The sequence below is a fragment of the Corvus moneduloides genome, chromosome 11 (assembly GCF_009650955.1).
Source record: "Corvus moneduloides isolate bCorMon1 chromosome 11, bCorMon1.pri, whole genome shotgun sequence".
In the NCBI taxonomy this organism is placed as follows: domain Eukaryota; kingdom Metazoa; phylum Chordata; class Aves; order Passeriformes; family Corvidae; genus Corvus; species Corvus moneduloides.
Window position 1 is genome coordinate 14,320,644 of NC_045486.1, and position 12,292 is coordinate 14,332,935.

At 35.1% G+C, this 12,292-nt stretch overlaps 1 protein-coding gene across 6 annotated transcripts in view; it reads right to left on the reverse strand.

Annotated features, from left to right (window-relative positions):
- The window catches only part of CACNA2D3 (calcium voltage-gated channel auxiliary subunit alpha2delta 3), a 398,896-nt gene that overhangs the window by 16,012 nt on the left and 370,592 nt on the right, over positions 1–12,292 (reverse strand). For 4 of the 6 annotated variants that reach the window (XM_032120750.1, XM_032120749.1, XM_032120752.1 and 1 more), the window contains 4 exons: positions 12,185–12,260; positions 8,671–8,723; positions 7,093–7,148; positions 3,627–3,738 (listed from right to left, as the gene is read on the reverse strand). In XM_032120750.1, coding sequence (XP_031976641.1) covers positions 3,627–3,738; positions 7,093–7,148; positions 8,671–8,723; positions 12,185–12,260 — 297 coding nt within the window. Of the gene's footprint in view, positions 1–3,626; positions 3,739–7,092; positions 7,149–8,670; positions 8,724–12,184; positions 12,261–12,292 lie in introns of those variants that run through there. The other 2 variants (XM_032120753.1, XR_004242342.1) reach the window with 2 other exon arrangements.

A 12,292-nucleotide genomic window follows, 5' to 3' on the forward strand; every position in this document is an offset into this window, starting at 1 on the left:
GCTTATGTAGCCTGAAATTTCAAACTTGATATCTAATCAAAAACTCATTTCTGAGCAGCACAACACCTTTAAAGCCCATACCAAGTACATCTGTCACTAGTATAGTTCCGACCACAGAAAGAGTGCCAGTTGAGAGTGATAAAGAAAAAAATATTTCTCTTTAGCAATTAATTACTTTAAACATTGAGGCTGTGATAGAACAGTCTATCATATGAGTTTTCAGAAGTAATGGGGTTTAGTTTTTTAGATTTTTTGCTATAAAAGGGAATAGCTTACTGGAAAATATGAAACCATTTCAGATTTTTCAAAAAATCCCAGTCTGCCTGTCTTGTTGACAGTGCTTAGAAAATGTGGGTTGACTTGGTTTTGATTGCTGTTTAAATAACAGATTAATTTAATAATCATTGGGATATTGAATAACAACAAATTATGGGGTGGGACAGCCAAACCCTGACCCTAATGACATTCTTATGTTAATTCTTATTTTCTTTTGGGCTCCTGCTTTCTTAAAAAAAACTATATTTTTGAAAATCGTTTTTAAACATTGCAATTTATCCCAAAGTAGCATTTATTTTTTGCTTGTATGAGATAAGTTTACGTATAGGGAGTGCATTTTATATGTCTGTATATATTTAGTGCCTGACTCAAAGCCTGCTTAAGTGTATAGGTGTCCTTCCGTTGAATGAGATCCCAGAGATTGCTGAAAACGTGAGCCAGCCATTAACAAAGTAATTAGCAGGTAATCCTTTCTACTGTGTGATTTACTTTAATTTAAATCCAAGCACCCATGATTAAATTTATGATTGGAAATGTTTATGAATTTTCATTACTGTAGTTGCTAACTGTCCCCCTTAGCATGGGCAGAGTATTTCTGTAAGATCAGAAACAGCACACCCAGGACAGAATAAAACTGAGCCTCTGCCCCTCACCCTGTGACCTTGCTGGCTATGACTGTGACTTTGTTAGCAAAAACACAGTATTTGTGCCCCAAAGTCTTATCTAAGTAATATTATATGGTTTCAATTAACATCAGTCATCATTTTTACTTCTACTAAGAGACTGTTTTTAGTCTCCTTTTGCAGACAAGGGCTCTATAGTAGTGCCTGACACTGCAGGAACAAAAGTCAGGGACTGGAGTAACTTTTGACACAAACTTGCTTAAAGCAGAGCATTTGCACAACTTTTGTTTGCAAACCCCTTCATAATATATCAACTTTTCTAGAGTCTTTCAAAGTTTTTCAATATTCCACGGGGTGCATAATCAGGTAAATATTTACAAGCATCTTTTTCTATTTGCAATAAATGTTTGTAATTATATGTCACAGATTAACCTATAACAAGATTCAAGGACGACACAGAAAATAATCCCACAGTCTCAAGGTGATGCTGCACAGGTTAAGCACTGGACAGAGTGCCAGTTCCAGACTTACTTTATAAAAGACTGAATCAAAATTCTGATTGAGCCCATCATTCTTAAATTACAAATATTAAGCAATACACTTGCTTGTAAAAATATTTATTGGTACTGAGGCCATGAAACAGAAAACTGGGTCAGAAGATGTAGGTCTACAAAGGACTTTGGGTCAAATTCCTTAGCTGCTCTGCGGGAAAGTGTCCTGGGTTATAACAAAAATATTTGGAATCGAATGCAGTCTGCAATCTTAGATGCAATTTGTAGATTGTTAATGACAGTGGGTAAATGGTGTAACGAACAACTTTCCCATGAGAATCTAATAGTTCTTCTGGATTATTTCTTTAGGTTTTGCCATTGCTTGTGGAGAAAAATAATGGGTGCCTTGAGATCAGTTTGCAACTTGCAGGGTTTTCTTTTATTTTTTTTTCCACTGTGGAACACAAAATGTTTTTCTATGAAAAAGATCTTAGTGCATTATTTTTGAAATACTATAATTTTCGCTAAACTCAGTTTCCAGCTTGGTGCTTTCCAAGTATTGCAGAATTTTATTATTTTTGAAACTTACTTCCTTTGACCTGAAGTTACCTAGGAACACAGACTAAAAATCTGCATTCCTTTGAGAAAACCTAGTCCTGTTAAATTAATCTTCTTTGCATGGAATCATGTCTGTTTGCAATATTTAAACAGAATCATACAATGGTTAGGGTTTGGAGGGACCTTAAAGACCATCTGGTTCCAGCCCCCCTGCCGTGGCTGGGACACCTTCCACTAGACCAGGGTGCTGAAAAACCCCATCCAACCTGGCCTTGAACACCTCCAGGGCTGCATGATAATTTGTTGCACAACTTCTCAGTAACCTTCTGTTAAATTATCATAAAATAAGGCTGCTTAAATTCTACAATGCTGGCACAAAGCACTCACAGCAGTGTAACCTTCATTGTATTTGATATGTCAAGTGGAAAAATCACGGCTTGATTTTGTTGAGTTTGTACTTTTTAGGCAGTGGGACCTATTGTTGCACTTAAAGGGTTCCAGAGCATCAATTTACAAAGCACTCTCATACTTCTATTCCACAAAGCCATATAAAACCAATTATTCATACTAGACATTAACAATTTCTTTCTACTTGAAAGCTGGTCAGTAGCAAATGAAAAGTGAATATTAGCACTTAAAATTTATCTCCAGTGTACTTACTCCTATTTCCTGTTTTAAAGTAATGAATGAAAATATCAAGGAGAAAATTTAGGAGTAAGTCTAGAAGCACACTTATTGACTTCAAAGTGAAGTTTTCACCTTTATTTGCTAATTGCAAATAATTTAGCCTGGAAAGGAAGAGTTGTAACAATTTTTGTTTAACTTATAAATTCTTCCTGAAATTTATATTGATAGACTAATTATTGCTGTAAATACTAATATCACTGGTGATGACAACCTCTCAGCATAAAGGAAATCCAATTAAGAGACTTATCAAAATACAGAAATTTGCATAAACAATGCCTGTGCAATTCCACAATTAAAAGGTACCAGCACTACAGTCAAAATGTCACAGCACATGGGCACCAGATGCAGAGAAAACACATTTTCATTGTGAAAGAGGAAAGCTAGACTGAAGTCTTCCTCTTCTTTAAGCTCTATAACGGACAAGTTTACGGCAGCACTGGTAGAACTGACATTACAGCACTGTCATGTGAGATTTGTTATTATTAACTCAGCTTCCCAGCACTGAAAGTTTGGAGAATAGATTTAATCCTCTCCCACTCTTTCAGACTAACAGTTCTAAGAAGGAAACTCTGTTTGGCATTCCAGTAAAACAACCAGATCTCACTGTACCCCAAGGGAATTCCTAACCTATCCAGCAGGGTTTCACTCCTGGACAGGAGACTGAACAGCACTTACCTTTTTGAATCTAAATCTTACAGACTATGCCGTTAGAACGCTGCCTGCATTTAAGAAAAGTATTAGAGCATTCACTATTTGAAATTAACATAAGCCTCTACTGCTTTGACATTTTTTGGTAGAAAATAATTGGCACAGCTTTAAGAGCATCAAACTTTTAAGTGACCCCTGTAACAGGAGAAATGACACCCTGACAGAGGTCAGTACATAGGATAAAACACAACAGACTTGCACGTTCTTCAACATAGCCTTGAATAATTCAGTTTTATTGCTTTGTCACAAACAGTTGTATAAAAAAAAAATTGAAAGGGCTTACTTGAAACAGTCATCGCAAGCAATATTCCCCATGGTCTCCTTTATAGTGCGCTCGGAAACAAAGGCTGGATATTCAGTATCACAGGGCTCTAGGGTTTGTTTCAACCTCTGCGCTATAGGCACAGGAAAAAACATCTTGATGTTAACATGAGAAGAACAGCACACAAAATTGTGAACAACATGAGATGCTGTGCTACAGAGCTCGTGGAGAACGGAAATGTTACTCAGCTTCTGCCACCCTGTGAGATTTCCTAGGCAGTGCATAACACTATTTTTTCAATTAAATAATAAAAAAAAAAGTTTATCCATGGAATGTAATTTTACAAGACATCACTGTTAAAGTAGTTATTAATGGTTTAGCCATTGCCAACCTAATTTACATTTATGCATGAGTTTTTTTTCTTTCTGTGCAGATTCAAGCTGGATTTACTGTCATTTTTATCTCAGTGGTGCTGTGCATCCCTAACTTTTATTCATGAGAGTTTACATTTATTTGATATGTAAATTGTGCTATATTTTACTGAAGCCTAAACATCTATTTTGTATTATTAGCTTGGGAATCTTTGGAGGGTTTCATCAGTTAAAATAACTCCGTGGGTGGGAGAGGCAGAAGAGTTACTTTATCCAACAACAATGCTTGTTATCTGCTTCCCAAAATAGTAATAATTACGGCTCCATAACACCTTTAATCTGAAGTCCTTGCAATGCAAGGAAAAAGAGTCACTATTTCCATCTTAAAGATTGGGAAACTGAGGTACCAGGAAGCAGTGGGGCTGGTTCAAGGTCAAACTACAGGACAGCAGCTCTTCTGACTCTCACACTGAAGTATCTGTCACACAATGTCTCTCCCTCATTCCCTTTCTTTTACCTCCCCACCCCTTCATTTTTCCTTCACACAGAGATATACTTTGCACATCAGCACAAATGTTAACCCTATCTTAAACTAATTGCTAAGTGAGAAAACAAGATGAGGTATGACAAAAATAGATTACACTGAACAGGCTCTTGGTCTCGACAGACCTTCCCCTGGAGATGATCTGTTTCAGAGTGAGTGGTGCATCCACTGAGCAGTGCCGGGGAGCGAGCACATCTGCATTTCCAATCACACACCAGGACATGCATTGCTGAACTGTTCACAGTTTTTGTATATAATAAAAAAACCCAATATTCCACCAAATTCACAGATCTCAAAGGAGGCACTAAAGCTGGTCAGAAAAGTTTTGTTATTTCTGATGTTTTCATTATGGCTGCGACGTATTTAATCATTCAGTATTTTTTAGAAAATTGCCTGACTAGCTCTACTGCACCTCTTCCCTTTCTCTTCTGTTCTCCTTATCTGTTGTCAAGAATGACTGGAATTTATCACCTGAGTTTTGAGTCTACCCTCACTTGTACCAACATACAGCTTGTGTAACAGGGACTGACAAAGGTTCACTGGTCTCAGACTCCCTGCACCTCACTAGAGTCCAGAAGATGATGGGATTGTCCAAGGTTTAGGATTTCTTTTCACTCATTTATTAAATGTGATTGAGATTACAAGACCTTGGGCAGAAGTATTTTCCATAGTAGGTTTTGGCAAATGGGCAGGTGTGTGTGGACCCTCCAGCATCTTCACAGTATGTTATATTCTATTAATGTCACAATTTGAGTGGGAAGCAATTTCTCTACTCGGGGAACGGATTTTTTTTTTTCCTGAGCTTTCTTAATTATTTTTAAGTAAAAAATAAGTGTGCAAGTTTATTAATTTTAATTTCATTAAGTGCAGTCATAATTACAGCTCTTAGTGGTAACATAGCATCTCCAGAAGAACATACTTAAGCATGTGGTTTTCTCTCCTGCTGTCTTGTGAAATATCTTCTGCTTTTGCTTCCTAAAATATGCTGGCTCCAAACTACCATCCCTTGCTACCTAACCAGATATGATCTGGGCAAGCACTACCATAAAATTATGACATTTCAATGAGTGTGATGAGGGGGTATTTCCAACACCCTTAACTCATCAAAGAAATGGAGCAAGTGACTTGTGCAATTAAAACTTCACTGTCAACTAAAACATGAATGGAAATTCCTCAATAATACTGGTTCATTAAAGTGCTGCACTAATAGTTCTATTTTTAAGAAAAGGAAGCTTGTAAGTTATTATTGCCTCTTCTGTAGTTAGTGCACTCTTAAAATACAAATCAGACATTCATTTCCATGAGATGAAGAGGGATGCTCTGGAAGATGTTTTATCTAACATACAATGTAAGTGCCACGGGATGTTTCATGTCAGGATATATTAAGGCATAGCTGTACAGTACACTTGATAAACAATTATTTATTTCCTACTCTGGCTGCTTTGGCTGCTCTGCAGAAACCAAGGACTGGGACTGGCACAGCTGCCATTCCTCGAGGAACAGTTTTGCATTTTCTGGGCAAACCTCACTGTCCTTCACAGCCTCAGTGCTGGAGATGGTTCTCTTCATGCTTAAGGAAATCACTGGACAGTGGGTCTTGGTTTTTAGGGGCCTGACTGATACCTTAGCTTCAGACAGGACATTATTTTGGCATAAAGACAGCCTAGTACCCAGGCAATGCAAATATTAAATGAAGCCTAAAGCAGCAATTTTATCCCCTGCTTTGCTAAGAAATATGCAAATATGAAGAATTCAGTGTAAATCCTTACACCAGTCAATGACACACAGCACAATTTGCCTATTAAATTGTCACTTGAAGAGCAGTGCTCTTGTAAAGTGGCCCTTTACTTTTGAGCAACACTTCTGAAAATGCCATAAAAAGTCTGCTAAAATATAAACAGATAACTTACACTGAAAACTTCCCATTCTTAGTGGAACTATTAAAAATTTCCATTATTTCAAATAATCTTCTGCATTTTAAAAAATTATTTTGAGTAAATTGAATTTTAATTCATTTAAATGCCTATTTTGAATGGAATTATAAAAAAATGCAGATTTAATCAGCCTTGCTTAGCATAAAATGTACTCTCTTAAGCTTTAAAAATTATTTTTGTATGAAATAATATCAAGATGGTCCTATTTCTGTACAATTTTCTTGAAATGGCATTTTCCAGCACAATAATCCCACTACATTTTATAGCAGCTCTAGGAAAAAAAAGGTTGTATAACAGAAAAAGGTCAGTGCAATTGCTTTATTCACAATGGCTGTTTTGGAATGAAGGGAAAAGTTTTTAAAAACATATTTAATCGTTATCTACTATTTTAACTTTTCTGTTATAGTAGTGTACTGTGTTCCTAGAGTGCACACAAGCACTTTGTGGTTATTCATAGAAGATCCTAATTGTCTTGTGTTTTAGGAAACATTAGCAAATAAGAGGATACTGGCATGGGAAAAAAACTATTATCAGATGTTTATTATTTAATCTAAAACAGTGTACACACATCTGAATTCCCAAAGTCCAATTTACTCCAGACATTTCTGCCATTATGCCAGGAAAAAAATTACACTTACCTTTAGCTGTTAGATCAGAGTGCCACCAACTGCATAGATTGAATTCCACAAGGAACCTAGAGAAATTATTAGTTTTCATATTACCCCACAGAATGTTTTCAAAACACTAAGCTGGCAGTAGCTTGATAACATTAATCCTATTTTAAATAAAAGCTAACACAGAACTGAAATTCAAGTTACTGGCATAACTCTGGGATTAGCAACTACTGCTATTTTCCTATTTTAACTGGTTTTTTTTTTCTTTTACTTCTGAAAACTTATTCTTAAATTAACCCCATCAATAAATCATAGATCTGCCCATTTTTAATTTAAAGTATTGATTGTATTTGAAATTTCCATTAAATTCAAAACATGATTTACAAGAGTCAAAGCATGACTCTTGTAAAATGCCATGGAATTATAACTGTCCTGGCCACAATACAGAAGTACACATAAAATTCTTTTATTAATTCTCAAACTGAAATAATAAAGCTGTTTTATTTCTAAGAGCAGAAAAGATTAACCACTGTCTAATCAACTCTAACTAAATTGTAAAGAACATATTTTCCCACTAAAATATATCATGATTTACTTGGAAGAATGAACTGAAAGGTGTCAGCCAATCAACTGTTGTAAGAGTAAAGAATGTGAAACCAACATCCAGTTCATCACACGCCCATGAATCTACAACACTTTTAAACATAGAAGGCTTTTTGACATTTTCAAAGCTGTTACATGTAGCATCAATCTCATTTTAACACAATTTCTTTCCCTTATATTCACTTTGAAAGCTGCATTTCAGATCAGTCTCCGCCCTCTGGCAGTAGCCATTCAGTTAATTCTCCTTAACTCTTATTCTGAACTTTGAAAAAAGCTCATACAATTTACAATTAAACAAAATGACTGCAAGAAAAAAATCAGTTCTATGTCAGTAAAGATAAAATTCACTCAAATCTGCATCTCTGCTTTCAGATAAGAACAATAATAAATCATAAAGCTTAATAACACGACACATTTTAAGGCTTCCTCTTCTCCATATGATATTGTTATTTCTTAGGCACCTTCTCTTAAAGATAATGATCATTATGAATTAATGGAGAATTTTAGAAGAATTAATAGAGATAGAAAAATTCAGCAACATCCAAGTACACCTTATCTGGCACTGTAAAGGGTCCATCTTACAGAATTTTATGAAGTGACAAACAATACAGTGAATCAGGGTAACAGATTTCTCTTCTGTCAGCAGCCCACCCAAGCAGCATCACAAACAGCCAATCATGTATCTAAAATTTAACAGTAACCACAAAAAAGAAATTTGGGCTGTATATTGTGATCTGCTAAACAGAGACCTGCAGATATAAGTGAAGACCATGGATAATACAATGTAAGTGGAACTGCATTTAAAAAGCCAAAATTTTGTCAGATTTTAAAAATGCAAAATTGGAAAAAAAATTGACAAATATTACTATATTTGAAATCATGTAATAAAAGTAGCACAATGCAGGCAAAATGCAAAAGGTACAAATATTAATATTCAAAAGTACAAATATTCAATAACTCATAGAAATATTCATTAAGTTCTTGATAAAATCTACTTACAAGACAAGTTCAGTCATAATCCACTTTACTGCAGCAAAGAAGGCATTATAAGGCTGAAGAGAAGCAACTCATTTAATAAAAAGGTAAAATATGCAGCATTTACATCCTAACTGAATTCTTCATGTATAAAAAATGCTATGGATATTCAAATGCATGGGGAGCAGAAGAAACCCTTTTTTTTATGAACAAGAAATATTGTTATACTGATTATATACTGATATTGTTATACTGATTTAATACTGATTATTAAAGTGTATAGCAATGAAATTTCCTTTTTATCATACTTGGTCACATACACAGATTATCAGTGGGAAAAGGAAAGTTTTTGCAAATGATTCTTAAATCTTTAACCTCTAGGGGTTCCTATTTCCCAGGCTATTGCTGGAGGAGCAGCTCGGGTAGATAATATGAGGTTTTCTTGGGCTGCAATTCACAGGCTTGCCTCTCTATAATGCAAATCTCTATTCATTGCCTGTCTCATTAGGCTCAGAAAAGCTTCTGAAGTCTGAATTTACCTAAATGTTTATCTGTGTCATTTGACAGTCCAGGTCTAAGCACTTTAAGTAGTTATTTCCCTCCTCCCTCTGTTTTTCTGGATTATAACAAATATAGCAAATCCTTTGAAAATCCTCTGTTTACAGTACTTCTAATACATTCTGAATATTTCATTTTTGAAAAGACTATTAATAGGATTAATCTTTTATGAAAGAAAGGCAGAAAAGTCAGTTTCCAGAAATTTGGAATTTCTCCTTGTCTCCCTTGTCTTTGTTAGGGTGTCCTAGTTGCACAAAATTCTGCAGACTCTCTTAGATACAAACAAAGTATTTTAACCCATAGAGAAGTCATAATGACAGGACTCCTCAGATATCTAAAATCACGCTTAACCACCCCGAATCAGCACTCACTGAAGCAGTGCTGTTTGGCAGAACAATAACAGGGCATTTAAAATTTTCAGGGGCCACAGAGAAAGTTTCTGTGCAGAGCTGAGGACTCACAGACTCAAAGAACTCAGTCAGTGCCATGGAAGGCTGAAACCACAACCCAGCAGAATGCACAACATCTGAGGCAGGAACGATTTTCACCTGTGGAGCCCTGTCTTATAGGAAAAGAGAAAGAGCTACAAGACTTTCCCAGAGGGGAAAGAAAATAAAATGCCAACCCTGTGGGACATCTCATTTATTTTCATTTCAAATCAGAAAACCTGAAATTTCATGCCCAAGTAACTAAATTTGCTGTATACTTTTGTTTGCATAATGGCAAATTTAGTGTAAAATAATGCATTATTTTACTTATGAAAAATACCTATTTAGTGTAAAATATACCATTTGTTTAAGTAACTATTTTAATACTAGAACTAAACTAAAATTTAAAAACCCAATCTACCAGAAAAAAATTCATTAATGTGTACAGAAAATGAAAAAAAAATATTTTGTTTTGTAATTCTGGTGGAAAAAACTTGTCATTACATTGATATAAATTCATTCTCATGAAATGTGATTTTACTTGAGAGCCTTTTCCACTCACAGACGGTTCCTTCTTCAAAAACTGCAGCAAAAACTGCAGGAGTTTTATTCTCTCCACATATTTAAACCACAACTGAGAGCCAGAAGAATTTGGTTCTGTGACTCCCATGGCACTGCTACATTTGCAACAAAATGGTTCTCTGAAGAATCATGTAGATCTTGAACCAATTAAAACAAAAAAGTGCTAAATAACAAAGTCTCTGGATAGCTTTTAAGCAGCAATACTATTCTGATAAAGAAATGGACAAGGTGATCTATAAGTCTAGTCCATCCCTAATTTATTGTCTTACTCTCACAGTATAAAAGGTTGGGGTAGAGTTTCTGATGCCTCTTCTCCACTTTTATGCTGCTTAGAATAGGAACTTTTTAGGGAGTTTCCATCTTGTCCCTGTCTCTATTCTTGTATTTATAAAACCATATTTATTAAAAGGAAATATAAACATTTGTGAGCAAACCTTTTGCTTCAGCAGAAGTTACACTGAATACTGCTTAGTAACCTGATATGTAAAAAACTGGGCACAAAAAACAAGAAAAACGAGGAATTAGCACCACCTGTCTTTAATTCAAGTTGTCTTTATTAATAGTCATGGCTGATAGAAGTGATTGAATCAACAAGAAAATAATAAAATAACCTAAAACTCCATTAGTTTTTCATACTGAGGATCACCAAAACTCATTTGAGGTTTAAAGACAATGAATAATAAAATAAATAAATATTTAAATAAAAAAAATCCTTGATATGTCTTAGTTGATCCCACAGCAGATGTGGGTTTTTTCTCTTGGACAAAATTTGGAATTAAAAAAAAATATTTTGGATTAGAGCCCACTTTTTAAGGGATAATGCTTCAGTTCTACATGCTGAGTGCTTAGGCAAACTGAACTGAAGCCCAAGCCTTTGGATAAAAGATGTTTGTTAAGAGTTGTAAAATATTTTAAGACTTTCCCTGCAAATATGCTTCACAGCATCCTGTTCTATTTCACGAATAATTTAGGTCTCATTGCAGTCTAGTATTTATGATGTCAAGACAGTATTTTTTTTTAGGTTTAGACTTTAGTGGATAACAAACTGATAAATGCTAGAAGTCCAGATATTTGAAAAACAGAGTCATGTAAATATGTAAATGAAAACATCCCCAAATGTACAAAATTATTAAAGGGTGGAGGTTTTTTTCTAGTTAGATCTGCATTTTTCTAGTTAGATGTGCATTTAAAAATACTATCAGGTAATTTTTCCAGGCTGGCAAAACTGCTAGTGTTTTGCTGCTGTTCCCTTTACATAGGAATTTTTCATGCTATTACTGTCATCTATTTGTGAAAACAGTAGCTTTTTAACGTGCAAAACCTCTGTCAGAACCTGATCAGTTCTGATAGATTATTATAGCAATCAGTAAAACAGATGCATGGTTATAAAGTGTCCTTGGGGTTATTACCCTGATATAGAATTTAGCAACAAGGAAGTGTTGCCCTGGCAAAACCCAGATTGTCTCTACTCAAGCCTTGCAGAGGGACAGGGTTTGTATTCAAATTGCAACACAAGAGTTTAAATGCATTGAAATCCTACTTTAAGAGACACGTTTAAATGTTAAGAAAAAGAAAATATTAAAATCACTGACTTTCATGCCTTGTCAATGAACCATTCCTTTCATATAAAAACCCCTCAACTTTTAATTTGAATTACATGTTTACACATAGAAAAGGCATATGTGATTCTGGTCCCCCAGACAAAACACAATCTATTGCCAAATTTACAAATTCCTAAGAAGGCAGATTCATACAGTGCAAAGAACGTTCTGACAGAACCTCAGAAATGGTGGCCCAGCATTAAAATGATTGAAAACTGAACAATTTACATTAGTTTATAATGAACCACCCTTCGAGGAGCTGTAGGCATTCCAAATCAAAATAATGGGCTTACAAAGGCCATGAGGTATTTGCAAAAATTTTCTTTGATGATTGCATGGAAAGACGCTCATAAAATGTGCAGTACTTACGTCCAGTAAGCTATGGGCACTGTCGCTACTCTCTTTGTTTGTCCTACACATGGCCTGGTAGTCATAAAGTGTAACTCTACAGGGAAGAACAGAAAACTGCTTGACTAA